We start from the raw sequence: 12481 nt of genomic DNA, 5'->3' as shown, positions 1-12481 counted from the left end.
GCTGAGGGGCATCAGGGGACAGCTGGGGGCAGCAGGGGACAGCTGAGGGAGAGCTGGGGGCAGCAGGGGGCAGCAAAGAGACAGCAGGGGACAGCCGAGGGGCAGCAGAGAGACAGCAGGGGCAGCAGGGGACAGCTGAGGGGCAGCAAGGGACAGCTGGGGGCAGCCGAGGGGCAGCAGAGAGACAGCAGGGGCAGCAGGGGACAGCTGAGGGGCAGCAAGGGACAGCTGGGGGCAGCCGGGGGCAGCAGAGAGACAGAAGGGGACAGCCGAGGGACAGCAGAGGGCAGCAGGGGACAGCTGAGGGGCATCAGGGGACTGCTGAGGGGCATCAGGGGACAGCTGGGGGCAGCAGGGGACAGCTGAGGGAGAGCTGGGGGCAGCAGGGGGCAGCAAAGAGACAGCAGGGGACAGCCGAGGGGCAGCAGAGAGACAGCAGGGGCAGCAGGGGACAGCTGAGGGGCAGCAAGGGACAGCTGGGGGCAGCCGAGGGGCAGCAGAGAGACAGCAGGGGCAGCAGGGGACAGCTGAGGGGCAGCAAGGGACAGCTGGGGGCAGCCGGGGGCAGCAGAGAGACAGAAGGGGACAGCCGAGGGACAGCAGAGGGCAGCAGGGGACAGCTGAGGGGCATCAGGGAACAGCTGAGGGGCAGCAGGGGGAAGCAGGGGGCAGCAGAGAGACAGCAGGGGACAGCTGAGGGGCATCAGGGGACTGCTGAGGGGCAGCAGGGGACAGCTGGGGGCAGCAGGGGGCAGCAGAGAGACAGAAGGGGACAGCCGAGGGACAGCAGAGGGCAGCAGGGGACAGCTGAGGGGCATCAGGGGACCGCTGAGGGGCATCAGGGGACAGCCGAGGGGCAGCAGAGGGCAGCAGGGGACAGCTGAGGGGCATCAGGGAACAGCTGAGGGGCAGCAGGGGGAAGCAGGGGGCAGCAGAGAGACAGCAGGGGACAGCTGAGGGGCATCAGGGAACAGCTGAGGGGCAGCAGGGGGAAGCAGGGGGCAGCAGAGAGACAGCAGGGGACTGCTGAGGGGCATCAGGGGACTGCTGAGGGGCAGCAGGGGACAGCTGGGGGCAGCAGGGGGCAGCAGAGAGACAGAAGGGGACAGCCGAGGGACAGCAGAGGGCAGCAGGGGACAGCTGAGGGACAGCAGGGGACAGCTGAGGGGCAATGGGGGCAGCAGGGGACATCTGGGGGGAGGAGAGAGACAGCAGGGGACAGCCGAGGGGCAGCAGGAGGCAGCAGGGGGCAGCAGAGGGCAGCAGAGGCCTCAGGGTGCCTGTCAGTGTCTTTTTGCTCTCCCCATTTTTGGAGCTGCCCCTTGCGTATTTGCTTCACCCCTACGAGGGGCCGCAGGTGCTGCCCGAAGGCCGAGTTCTGTGGTACAGAGGGAGAGGACAGGCGTCCCCCCACTTCTGCCAGAGCTGCTCAGCTTTCGTCTGTGTTATGTACATTGAATTTTGCTTGACTTCTCTGGGAAAGGGTTCCATTGTAGAAGAAAACTAGGATTTGGAAACCACTGATGGGGGTTAGCACTGGACGCGGGGGCCTCTGACGTGCTGTTTCTTTATATCCAGACACCTGTTGGGGCCCCTGTTTTCACATCCTTGAGAGGAAGAGGCCTCTGCTCTGCCTCTTGTCAAGGTTGGGGCTCGGTGAGATGTGAGCGGGCGAGAGAGCGCTCTGGAGGACCAGGAGGAGCAGCACACAGGAAGTAAGATGGAAAGGCATCTCCACAACGTGCAGGGGCAAGCGGCGTGGGCCCCATGGGCGGGGGCACCCCAGAGGTCATCTTGGGCCCTGCTGCACAGTGTGGGGAGTGACCGGCTCCCGGCCGGGGCCCAGGAGCTGCAGGCAGGCACCTGACTGCGTGGGCGTCGGAGAGCTGTAAGCAGAGGAGCCCCGTGCCCCGAACAGCAGCTCCCAGACAGATGGAGGGGCCGGAGTGCCCACCCCAGGTCGGGGGGTGCTCAGCTCTTGTGTGGACATTGAGGTGGCTCTGAGAGGTCAGGCGGGCCAATTTCCCCCTTTACGGAGGGGGACAACAAGGCTCAGAAAAGTGACAGGAACGTCCTCATGTTTCCTAAAAACAAAATGGCACGGCTGGGGATGGACCTGTTGGACTCTGTGTGGCCAGTCTCATGCATTCAAGTGGCCCTGGATGGGGGGACCCGAGTGAGGGGAGGCCTCGGAGAACGGCGCCCCCCCCATGGAGGAACAGCTTGCTCAGTGGGCGAAGGCCTCTCTGCGCTCCAGCCTCCAGCGAATGTGCTCAGAGTTGAACGAGCAGTTTCGTGTCCTCAGAATTTCCCCCTGGACGATGTGAAATCCCAGGTCCCTGCAACAACTTAAGGCACAGCAGTAAGGCCTCCTTTTATCTGCTCTTCCTCTGCCCTCCCCTCCCACCTCCACAGCCCTTCCATCTGNCCCCCCCGGCCTGACCTCGGGCCACCCAGCTTTCCTTGCGGTGCTGAGCTTTGCAGACACTGAGTTCGTACTGGGTTCTCCATCGCACCCGCAAAGGGAAAATCACCGGGGCTTAGACCTTGGAGGTGACTGCCCTGTATCTAACTGTCCTCCCTCCCTCCCGCCCTGGGGGCTCCCGGGCAGGCCGCCTGGGCCCAAGCTGAGATTATGGTGGGGGGGGGAATGAGTGGATGCGGGGGGGCTTTCCTTCCCACTGAGACTCTCGCTCTTCCAGTCACACATCCCGATCCAGTCACACACCATCATCATGCCCCTTCTCTGTCCCGTTCTGTCTCCCTGTCCTCAAGCACGGTGTACTCTTGAGGCCTTGGGGGTGAAAAGGCCACTGGTGCCCGCGATTGCTTCGACCCCCATTTGGCCTCGCCCCCAGCTCACCTCTCAGGAGAGAGAGGTCTCCATGTGTCACAGGTGCCCCAACTCTGCCCATGCCACACCCGCGAAGCTTCCAAGTGAGGTCGAACCCAGAGGCAGCCAGTGGGTCCTCCCCACGTCTCTTCTGTGCACCCCTAGAGCACGAGACAAGTTGCCCTAAGCGATTCCGGAGAACAGAGGGGCCCACCGCTCAGTTTTCCTGGCATTCCAGAGCAGAATCAAGGAGCATGGTGGTGAAGAAATGATGGCATGCTTCAGGAGTCGGGGTGTTGCTCCGAGCTCCCCAGCCCCGCGTCGTCAGACCCGCTGCAGTGGGTTGGAAGCCGCTGTGCACGCACCCGCGTGCTCCCTCGGCCCCCCATAAACCCCAGAGTGAGGTGTGGGCCGGCCACCTGAGCTCGTCGCAGCTCTCCTTGTCTTCCTAGTGGAGAGAACTGCATTGACTCAGGATGTTAGGGCCTCGAATCTCTTTTTGTGCTTTGTAGCGTCTTTAGGACCCTTCACGGACGTCATTAAGGGGAGTGTTAAGTCTGACGGAAAAGGTGGAGGGTTTTCTTCTGGTCGGTGCTGCCGGCTCCTGGGAGCTGGGGCTTCCTTTCATGCCAGTGGACGCGGACCCCACTGTTCCTTCAATTGTACTGGGGGGCGCCTGGCTAGCCCCGTCAGTAGTGTGTGTGACTCTGGATCTCGAGGTTGTGAGTTTGAGCCCACGTTGGGTGTGGAGAGTAGTTAAATAAATCTTAAAAAAAAATAATTTTATTAGAGCCAAACTATTTAAATAAGTTTATTTGTTTCATCCTTTGGTAGATGAGAAAAATACATTACAAAATACGTTATACAGAGGACAGCTCACAGTACACATTACTAAAAACACAATCTACATTCCAGCCAGGGCTGCTGGTAAGTTCAGAAAGCCACAGAGGCCTCGAGACCCAGATTTCAGCTCTATGGAGTGTCTCCCCCAGGGCCCCTCTGTATCTCAACCTCCGTGTGTCCAGCACCCGAATCAGGTGAGCGTGGGCAGTCAGGGCAGCACTGGGCAGGGCTGGCAGCCTCTCCCTGCGCCCGAAGCAGTGACACTTAGAATCCCGAAGGGAACGGCTGAACGGCCAGGGTCTCCGACAAAGCATGACCGAGTGCTGGCGGCCTGCAGATACGCAGCCCACGGTCCTGAGTCTGCGCCCCCCCGCCCAACGCTAGCCTTCGCCAGTCTCCTCTGGCCCACCGCCCAGTCTGCAGGCAGATGGGTCCCAAGGGGCTGCCTTGGCCCCAGAGCAGGCTCGCTGGCCACAAGGCAGGCAGCACCTGGACCCCGCAGGTCCACACAGCACCACGCGGCCTCCCCACCCCACTCTCCCCTGACCAGCAGTTCCCAGAGCCAGGGTGAGGCCCCGAGTGCCCAAAACAAGCCCCTGGAAGCTAACCCTTTCCGGAAAGACCCACCTTAAGCGAGCGGCTTCGAAGAACCCGTAATTCTCCAAGCCGGAAAACTTGCTTCAGAGCTCTGCCCATCTTCCCGTGCAAGCCTGATGAAGCGAGAGGTCTGTGCAGTCACTCCAGGCCAGCCAGAGGCCTTTTGGAGGGAGGGGAGCCAGGGAGCCCCACATCCCCCACCCCTCCATTCATTTAGAAGCAGTTCTCTGAAGTGGCCTCTCCAGCCTCGTCCTCACTTTGTTCTTAGAAATTTGGAAACATCTGAGACTGGGTAAGAAAAGTCGTCCTAAGCACCGAGGGCATCATTCCAGCCTGCTCCGTTGCGGTTTAGCGGGCCAGGCTCTGCATTCCGAGGGGACAAGTGCTGGTCGCTCCGGGGGCCTCCGGGAGAAACCTGGGGGTGAGCCAGGCGAGCTTCCGCCGCAAAGTGCAGCCTCTCCTCCAAGCGGCGGGGGCCCTGCCCCTCCCCCACCGCCCAGGCAGCGAGGGGGGGGTTGGGGGTGGGGCGGGAGGTGGGAAGAAAAAGAAAGATGAGTCAAGACCAGCATCTTCAAATTAACAAACTGTAATTGTTTTCCCAAAGATACATTTTTTTTCATACACATCCATCATACACTGTAACCAAAAAAAGCAGTGTACATGAAATAAGAGAAAATAAATTAAAAATCCATAGCATAGGTAAGGAGGCTCTAGTCTGGAGCACAGCTGAGTTTCCAGCAATATAAGGAGGCTCGAAAGTTTCTTTTATAAGAATGCCTGCTAGCAGGGGTTCCAGCCAGGTGGTTGGTTGGTCTGTTAAGTCAGTCTTGAGTACTTGAAACACGTCTGTGTTTGTGTTTTCCTTAGCGTTTAGAATAGCCATCATTGTCCTGCGATAGGCAGAGCTATCCCGTCCAGGAAAAACGAGGGAGGGAACCACAGAGGCAGCATGAGATCCGAATACAGCATTCAAAGGTAATTGGTCCAGTGGCGCCTGGGGAAGAGGGAGGGACGGCTCTCCAGGGTTAGCCATCTTCCTTGGGGGGTGTGTACCAGCCTGCAGAGAAGAGAGGAGACAGTCACGGGGTGCAGGCCCAAGCCCACCCTCCCAGCCCCATCCACGAGGGCGCCTCCAGGGTCATGGGGGAGAAGATCCTAGCAAGGGCTTCCCAGTGCGGGGACTGGGAAACTGCCCACCGTGAGAGGACACCATGACATGAGCTTTCTGGAAGGGTGGTCGGGCTGAGGGTAGCACTGAGTCCCCCCCAAATACGAGGGGCAGACGGTGCTTTTCTGGGGAGGGAGGGAGTGGACGTTACCACCTCCAGCCCTTCTCCGGAGAACAGGGGCAGGCGCAGTGCTAACGGGGACTAAAGGCTCAGAAACCGACAGAAGGGGTTCTTGCTCTCTGGCAGGAGGTGACGTCCTCGGGCCCTGGCCGCGGCTCACCGTTCTTCTCGTGGATCTGCACCAGGGACTTGTAGGACTGCTGTGCTCTCGTCAGGCTGTACTGGGACTAAGACAGGAGGCCACCATCAACACGGCCAGCCGTGCCCCCGCCCCCCTTCCACAGCTGCCAGCCAGAGACCCCAGCGTGGCGCTCCGCTGACCCCGCAGGACCCTCCACCCACAGCCCCACAGCGCTCCCCCCAACCCTCCTGGGGCCGCTCGGCGAGACGTCAGCCAGCCAGAGGCCGCATCCCGGCGGGCCTGACCGCGAGCGGCCCCAGGGCCTGGCTCCTCACTTTGTTGGCTCCAAACTGCACCCGCGCCTTCCCCTTCACCAGCGTGGCGCTGATCTGCATGATCACGGACTCTATGGAGTAAGCGCTGCTCCAGCCCTGGGACGGGGAGCGACGGGGCAGACAGGTCAGGAGGGTTCCCGCGGGGGCCTTACACCCAGGCCCGAGCCAGCAGCTGCATCGGGACGGGCCTGCCCTGCACTCCTGGAGCCACCAGCAGCTGTCGGCCGGGGCGGCGAGAGCAGGCCCTGCCCGGCAGAACGAGGGCCATGCGACGCCCATCGCCCGGGTGCGTGCGCGGGCACCGCCATCAGCCCCGCCCTGCCCAGGCTGGCCAGGCTCAGGTGAGCCACGGGCTCACCTGCTTGGTGAGCAGTTCCATGCAGATGGCGCCTCCGCCCAGAACGTACCTGTGGGGGGAGAGTCAGTCGGGCGGCTGCGCCCCGCTCAAGCCCACGCCCCCCCTGCCCCGCGCCCTCGCTGAGCCACTCACCCTCCAGACAGGACGGGAGACACGACCCTGACAAACGGCGGGTCAAAGGGGAAGTTATCCTGCAGGAGAGACGGAGATGACATCAGAGGAGGCTGCGTCCCCCCCCCGGGACTGCCCCCCATGAGGCAAGGACGGCGCCTGGCTGACAAGGGAGGGGCTGCAAAGGGAAGTCTTACTTTGAAGGAAAAGTTAAGTAGGATGAAGTCAGCTCCTTCTTTCTCTTTGAGGATCTGGAGATCGTTGTGCAAAGCGCTGTCCTGGTCGACTCTGTGAAGCAAGAAGTGTGGGCTCAGACCCCCGGTCCCCGCCCAGGAGCCCTGTGACGGCTCCAGCTCCCCCAGGCTGCTGCCCGGTCCACACTCACTTGAGGAGTTTGACGTTCCAATCGTACAGACTGTCATTCACGAGTTCGACTGCATAGTTTCCTGGGAAGAGGGAAGAAGGCAGGTATTGTCACGAAAGTCCGAGGGGTGAGTAGCCCAATGCAATCCCTCTCCCAAGAGGACAGAACAAAGATCAAAGGCTCCAGGTCCACCCCAGATGGACACGCACCAAAGCTAACCACTGGCTTGAGGCACTGTGTGCGTACCCTGAAAGGTTCACCAACATTCACGTGTCCCAGAACTTCTCGAGGCCCCTCTGTGACACACACTCACCGCCTTTGAAACTCTGTGACCGGTATATATCCCTGAGCTCCTTCATCAGCCGGTCAGTGGCCTGCACCGAACCAGATACCGCGCCCTGCATGGGAGAGGACACGTGCGCTCTGGAGACACACGGCCGGGCGGCCGGGCAGGTGCGCTGACCAGGCCGGGCTCAGACACACCGCAGCCCGCCCGAACAAAGCGTCTGCCCCCAGATGGACGTGCCAGGGCCTACCTCACCTCCCAGCCCACACCCACCAGCCCCCTGCCCACTTCTCCCAGAAAAAGCACGTACGTTTAAGTAATCTTGCCTCTGGTTCTTCTTAATCTTCTCTAGTATGGCCAAGTTTTCCTTTCCGATGCCGTCATCTTCAGATTTCTTGCCCTCAGCTGGCTCCTCCTCTTTCATTTCGTAATGATCTAGGTCTTCCGTGTCCTGGGGGAGGCGGGGAGCGTGGCAGGAGAGAAGAAACGGCATGGGTTGTGCGGAGGGGCTGCCACTCTCCGTCCCGTCCGGCCACAGGCGAGGGAACGGCAGTGTGTCCAGCAGGCTGGTGCACACAGCACCTCTCCATTTTTGGAGTGAGTCTCAGCCCCACTCCCTCCACAACCTGAAGGTCTCAGGCGGCGGAATGACACATGACACAAGGACCCGGGGAAGGCAAAGCAGGGACTTAGCCGTCTTGTTCCCTAGAATGACCCTGCTCCAGCCGTCCCTAAAACTCTCCCTTGGCACTGACAGTTCCTCCGCAATTCCTAGAATGACTCTGGCCTGACACGATGTGACTCAAAGCTCACGTCTCACCGCGTCACTAGGGTTCCCGGGAGTGCTGAGGACTCCGCACGCAGCGGAGATCCGGGTCAGAAGTCTCCCGCCCGCCCTGTCGGGGCCTGGATCACGCACGCGGAGGCACTGGCTGCCGACACGGAACGAGGGAGGGGGGAGGGGTCAAGAACAGACGAGCCCCTCATTCACCCTCTCCGGGTGGGCAAGCAGTTAGCTCGCCGCGCATGGGGTGGCGTGCGGGCTCTCCGCCTCACACAGGAGCTGCCACCCCACGGCCATGGCGGCGAGCTGCTCGCCCCGGCAGAACGCGGTTAATACTAACCCCCCATCGTCACCCTCGCGGCTGACGTCCCCGGAATGCCTGTCACGTGCCAGGTGCGGCACTAGGTGCTGCACGCTGGCTCCCCCACTCCTCACAATCACCACACCGCTATTCCGTCGGCAGCGGCGGGCGGTGCGGTTGACCATCACGCCCACAGCGACATGGCCTCAGCAGAGCCACGACATGACTCCCGTTTCACGTGGCCCTGACGCTCAAGCGCTTGACTGCTGCGTGACACTCCCCGAGAGTATCTGCTTTCAGAGACCAGCTCAAGACTGGCACGCATCACCCCACGTGGCGCGTTCCACGCACACCGGGCTTCGCCTTCACGCCAACCCCACGCGGGAGTCGCTACGACCCCGTCTGACGAGCGAGAACTGCAGCTTAGGGAGGTCAGGTAAAGCTCTCCAGACACAGGATGCGCCCAAGGGTCTGACTGCGAGGCCCCCTGACGCCATCTTGTGACCGTGTGGCTTAAAGACACAGGTGGGGGCGCCCCGTCTCCTACGACACTGGCTGCTCCTCCAGGTCAGTAAATCCGTCCTGAGTCCTCCCCAGTCTAGACGGCGGCACTGTCAACAGCGGGTGCTCGATGCCGCTGCCAGCAAAAGCTACCCGCCAACGCCGTCCCGGGGGCAGCCCTACCTCAGGCATCTCCTCGTCTTCGTCTTCTGAAGACACGTCCTCCTGTGTGCACTGCGGCGGAGAGGGGAAGGCAGAGGTCAGGGCCTCAGGGGCTTCCCAGCACGCGGCCTCCAACCTCCGCCCCAGAGCCCCGGCCTCTCGGCCAGCCAGGTCAGAATGGAAGCCACATCCAGGGAGTGACTTCACTGGCAGCCTGTCCTTCTCCACCCACCACGAGCTAACGAGTACAGGTGCACGGTGGCTGTGTGTGTCACCCACCTCACACAGCCCGGTTTGATTCTCCCAAGAACCCCCCCTTATCGCCTCTAGACTGACGGCACGTTGTCGGTCCTTAACGAGGAGTCTGTGTCTGGCCACCCGCTGCTACCGCTGATAGTAAAAAGGCCCCTTCCTCTCAACCCGGGAGGCACTGCCCGTGGGTGAGTCTGACAGCAGGTGAGGCCACTAGTGCCCCAGCTGGAGAGGGAAAGCCGAGAGCCACGACATGTGTACGTGTCTGGAGTGGCCAGAAGGGGGGAGCCACTACTGCAGGTGTGTCGTGATGAACAGGGGTTCATCGATGGATGGCGGTCCGCTGAGCGCTGTCCGCGGGGCGCCCCCACCACTCACCTGCTCCGCCGGCAGGGGCTGGTCCAGCATCTCCACGTCGGGGTGCTGGGGGAGGTTGTAGAGTTTACACAGGTCGGAGATGATCCTTTTCAGATGCTGCAGCAGCTGGGGGGGGAGCACCGCGATGGGGTCCAACGCTCCGTCCCCATCCACTCCGGACAGGGGTGCGGATGAGCTCCTAAACCCCCACGTGGTACCTAGTTCTCCGAATTTGGGGGGCTGTGTGGCTACGGGGGGAGTTTACTGGGCCAACGCTGGGTCTGGCGCAAGGATCTCCCTCCGGCTTCAGAGAGCACCCCTCCTGAGGAGTGTGCCCCCAGATGTGCCCTCTCCTGATACGTCTCCCTTTCACAGGGTGTCTCTGTGACATGGGCCTCACAGCAAGAAAGGGTCCCCCCCACCCCAGCACCCTGGCCCCTACCAGAGTATTCCCTTTCTTTATGTCCACCAGCCTCTCCAAGACAGCAGCCAGGTTCGGGTCATCGGACTCCACTGACCAGATGGGGGGCACAGCAGGGTAGGACTCCTGAGGGCAAAGAGCAGGGGCAGTGGTCAAGATGGGAGACCATGGGAAGGGCTACATTTTGCCTGCCTTCTCTTCCCCAACATTTCTAGTCCCTTTGGCCCTCCTGCCCCCAACAAAAGCCCAGCTGAGCAGGTCAGTATCTAACTGAACAGCCTCCCAGTGAACCCCAGACCAGGAGTCGTCGTCCCCGAGAGAGTCTTTTCCAAAACGCCTGAAGACTTCTCCTCTCAAGGGCAAGCATGAGAGGAAGCGCAGCCACACTGGCCACGGTGAGGGGGGCCTCCTCTCCACCGTGCTGCCGGTGGGTGTTTTCCAATATCCAGCACAGAGCCCTCCAGCCCTGCTGCCCCTCAAATCCCACTGTCTGCTCAGGAAGGGATTCCCCCTCATCACAATCACACTGATGCGAAAAAAAGCAAAGGCTGCAGATCACTTTCACTTTAGCTGGGGAAGGAGAGACACAAACTAGATTTCGTCTCCAAAACCTAAAAGTAAGAAGGCGGCAGGAAGACTCTCCCCACCGGGTCACTCCCAGCAGATGCCCTGGAAGGCCAGCTCTCCCCATCGCTCCCTTGGGAGGCTGCCACCCTCTCCGCCCAGCGTAGGCTGCAGGGCTCCACATGGCAGGCTGGGAGGAAGAAGCCTACGCTGCTAGCATTCCCAGCATTCCTCAACCACGGTGCCAAATGCAGCCTGACCAGACTCCCCCTCTGCCCAAACCCAGGGGCCCAGTTCAGGCCAAGTCTCCTTTACAGGGGCCACAGGGAGTCTGACTGAGAACGTCCTACACTAACTTCCTTCCAGGCACAAAGACAGTCGATGGACTCCAGCCGTTAAAGGGGCAGCTAGAAGGGGGCAAACTTACCCTCCAGGAGCAGAATCAGCTCCTGGGGTTTCCACCCACATCAGGGAAACCTGCCTGCTTCTACTGGGGTTCTTAGCTCTGTCATGGTGCTAAGCCTCAATGATGGAAAAACGATTGCAAAAAAGATGCTCAAATCTTCGCCTCACTAAACCACACCCAGTCCTTCAATCTCAACTTTTTAGTGTGAAAAAAGTGGAGGAAGGAAGAAATGGGACATGCGTTTCGGTGGGGCACCATCCTACCCAGGGCGAAGCTTGCCGTACACCTTGACCTGGTTTGATGGAGGAAAAGGCGTAGAAAATAAGAACCACGTAAACTGCAATCAGGCCCCCAAGCACCATATAATTCACAAGTCAGTCTCTCCCCAGACTACTCCTGTTTGCAGTCAGCCTGCCTGTCTCCTGGCTCCCTACTAACGCCCCTGGCAGGGAGAACGCTATCACAGCAGGTAGGATGGGCCAGCATCAGTGCTCTGCCATGCAGTATTAAACCTCCCCAGGTTATCAGACGCTGACCCCCTCCCAGGGGTGTCTGAGGGCGCACAGGCAGGGGACACGCAGAACATCTCCCAGTTCAGCAAGCCTAGCATGGGATGATGTTCACTGGGGAGAAAAGGGGCCGTTACTGCTCAGAACCAAGGGGATGGTCCCTCCCACATCACCATCATCACCAGGAAAAGCAACCACCCAGAGCAACTGGAGATACCCCAGGGCAGAGGAGGGGAGTGGCAGATCTGCTACCGGCTGGGGCAAAAGGAGGAGAGCTAGAGGTTACACCGGGATGGAAAGGGAACCAAATGAAGGAAAAAAAGGAAGAGTCCACGACCTGCGAACCTCCACATGGTAATATTCAGGGAGCAAAGGGGGGTTTCACGAGAGGTGCCTGGGCAGGGATCCCACAGGTGGCAACGTCCGAAGTCAAAGGTACTGGCGACCAGGGGGCATCACTGAATCGTGCAGGGCTCCAGGCCACGGAGGTCCCTTCAGCTGACCTCAGGGCAGAGGCCTGGAGCCCTGCGATGACAGCAGGGGAAGATAGGGGCCTTCGCAGGCGGCAAGGCCAAGTCACGAGGGGCCGGATCACGACCCTCCGATGGGGTTAGCGGAAGGGGCCAGTCGAGGCGCCATATGTCGGGGCGCCCCTCGCCACCAAGGGTCCGTGGCAGACTCCGGGCGCACGGCACAAGCTCGGCGGCAGAAGCAAGTGGAACCCGCGGGGAAGGAGCCGAGCCCCGAGACGGGGGACTGGGCCTCCCAGGTCCTCGGAGAGCAAGGAGCTGTGCGGGGCGGTCCCGAGTCCCTGACAAGGGGCCCCGGAGACGCGCACCGAGGGGTCCTCACCGTGATGTTGCAGTGGATGCGGACGGGATCCCCGGGCACCGGCCCCCGCGGGGGCAGATGCGGTCCGGGCGCGGCCCCCGCCCCGGCCCCTCCAGCCCCGGCCAGCAGGAACTCGCAGCTCAGCTCGTCCAGGCAGGCGCTGGCAATGCGGAAGCGCTCGTGGCCGCGGTGGAAGATGGACTCGAAGCAGCTTCAGCTCCCGCCTCAGGCAGGGCCCCGGCCCCGGGCCCCCCCC

At 61.3% G+C, this 12481-nt stretch overlaps 1 protein-coding gene across 1 annotated transcript in view; it reads right to left on the bottom strand.

Moving 5' to 3' along the window:
- Window positions 1-3631: 3631 nt before the first annotated feature.
- Window positions 3632-12481, bottom strand: part of UBE2Q1 (ubiquitin conjugating enzyme E2 Q1) — a 9119-nt gene continuing 269 nt past the window's right edge. The window contains 14 exon segments of the mRNA XM_034667691.1: window positions 3632-5330; window positions 5723-5789; window positions 6019-6114; window positions 6377-6425; window positions 6509-6567; window positions 6685-6775; window positions 6873-6933; window positions 7165-7249; window positions 7448-7588; window positions 8907-8957; window positions 9516-9620; window positions 9937-10041; window positions 12247-12429; window positions 12431-12477. Coding sequence (XP_034523582.1) covers window positions 5299-5330; window positions 5723-5789; window positions 6019-6114; window positions 6377-6425; window positions 6509-6567; window positions 6685-6775; window positions 6873-6933; window positions 7165-7249; window positions 7448-7588; window positions 8907-8957; window positions 9516-9620; window positions 9937-10041; window positions 12247-12429; window positions 12431-12477 — 1172 coding nt within the window. The 3' untranslated portion in view covers window positions 3632-5298.

Source organism: Ailuropoda melanoleuca, chromosome 8 (assembly GCF_002007445.2).
Source record: "Ailuropoda melanoleuca isolate Jingjing chromosome 8, ASM200744v2, whole genome shotgun sequence".
In the NCBI taxonomy this organism is placed as follows: Eukaryota; Metazoa; Chordata; class Mammalia; order Carnivora; family Ursidae; genus Ailuropoda; species Ailuropoda melanoleuca.
The sequence above is the reverse complement of the archived record's forward strand: the minus strand, read 5'-3'. Positions and strand labels throughout refer to the sequence as shown.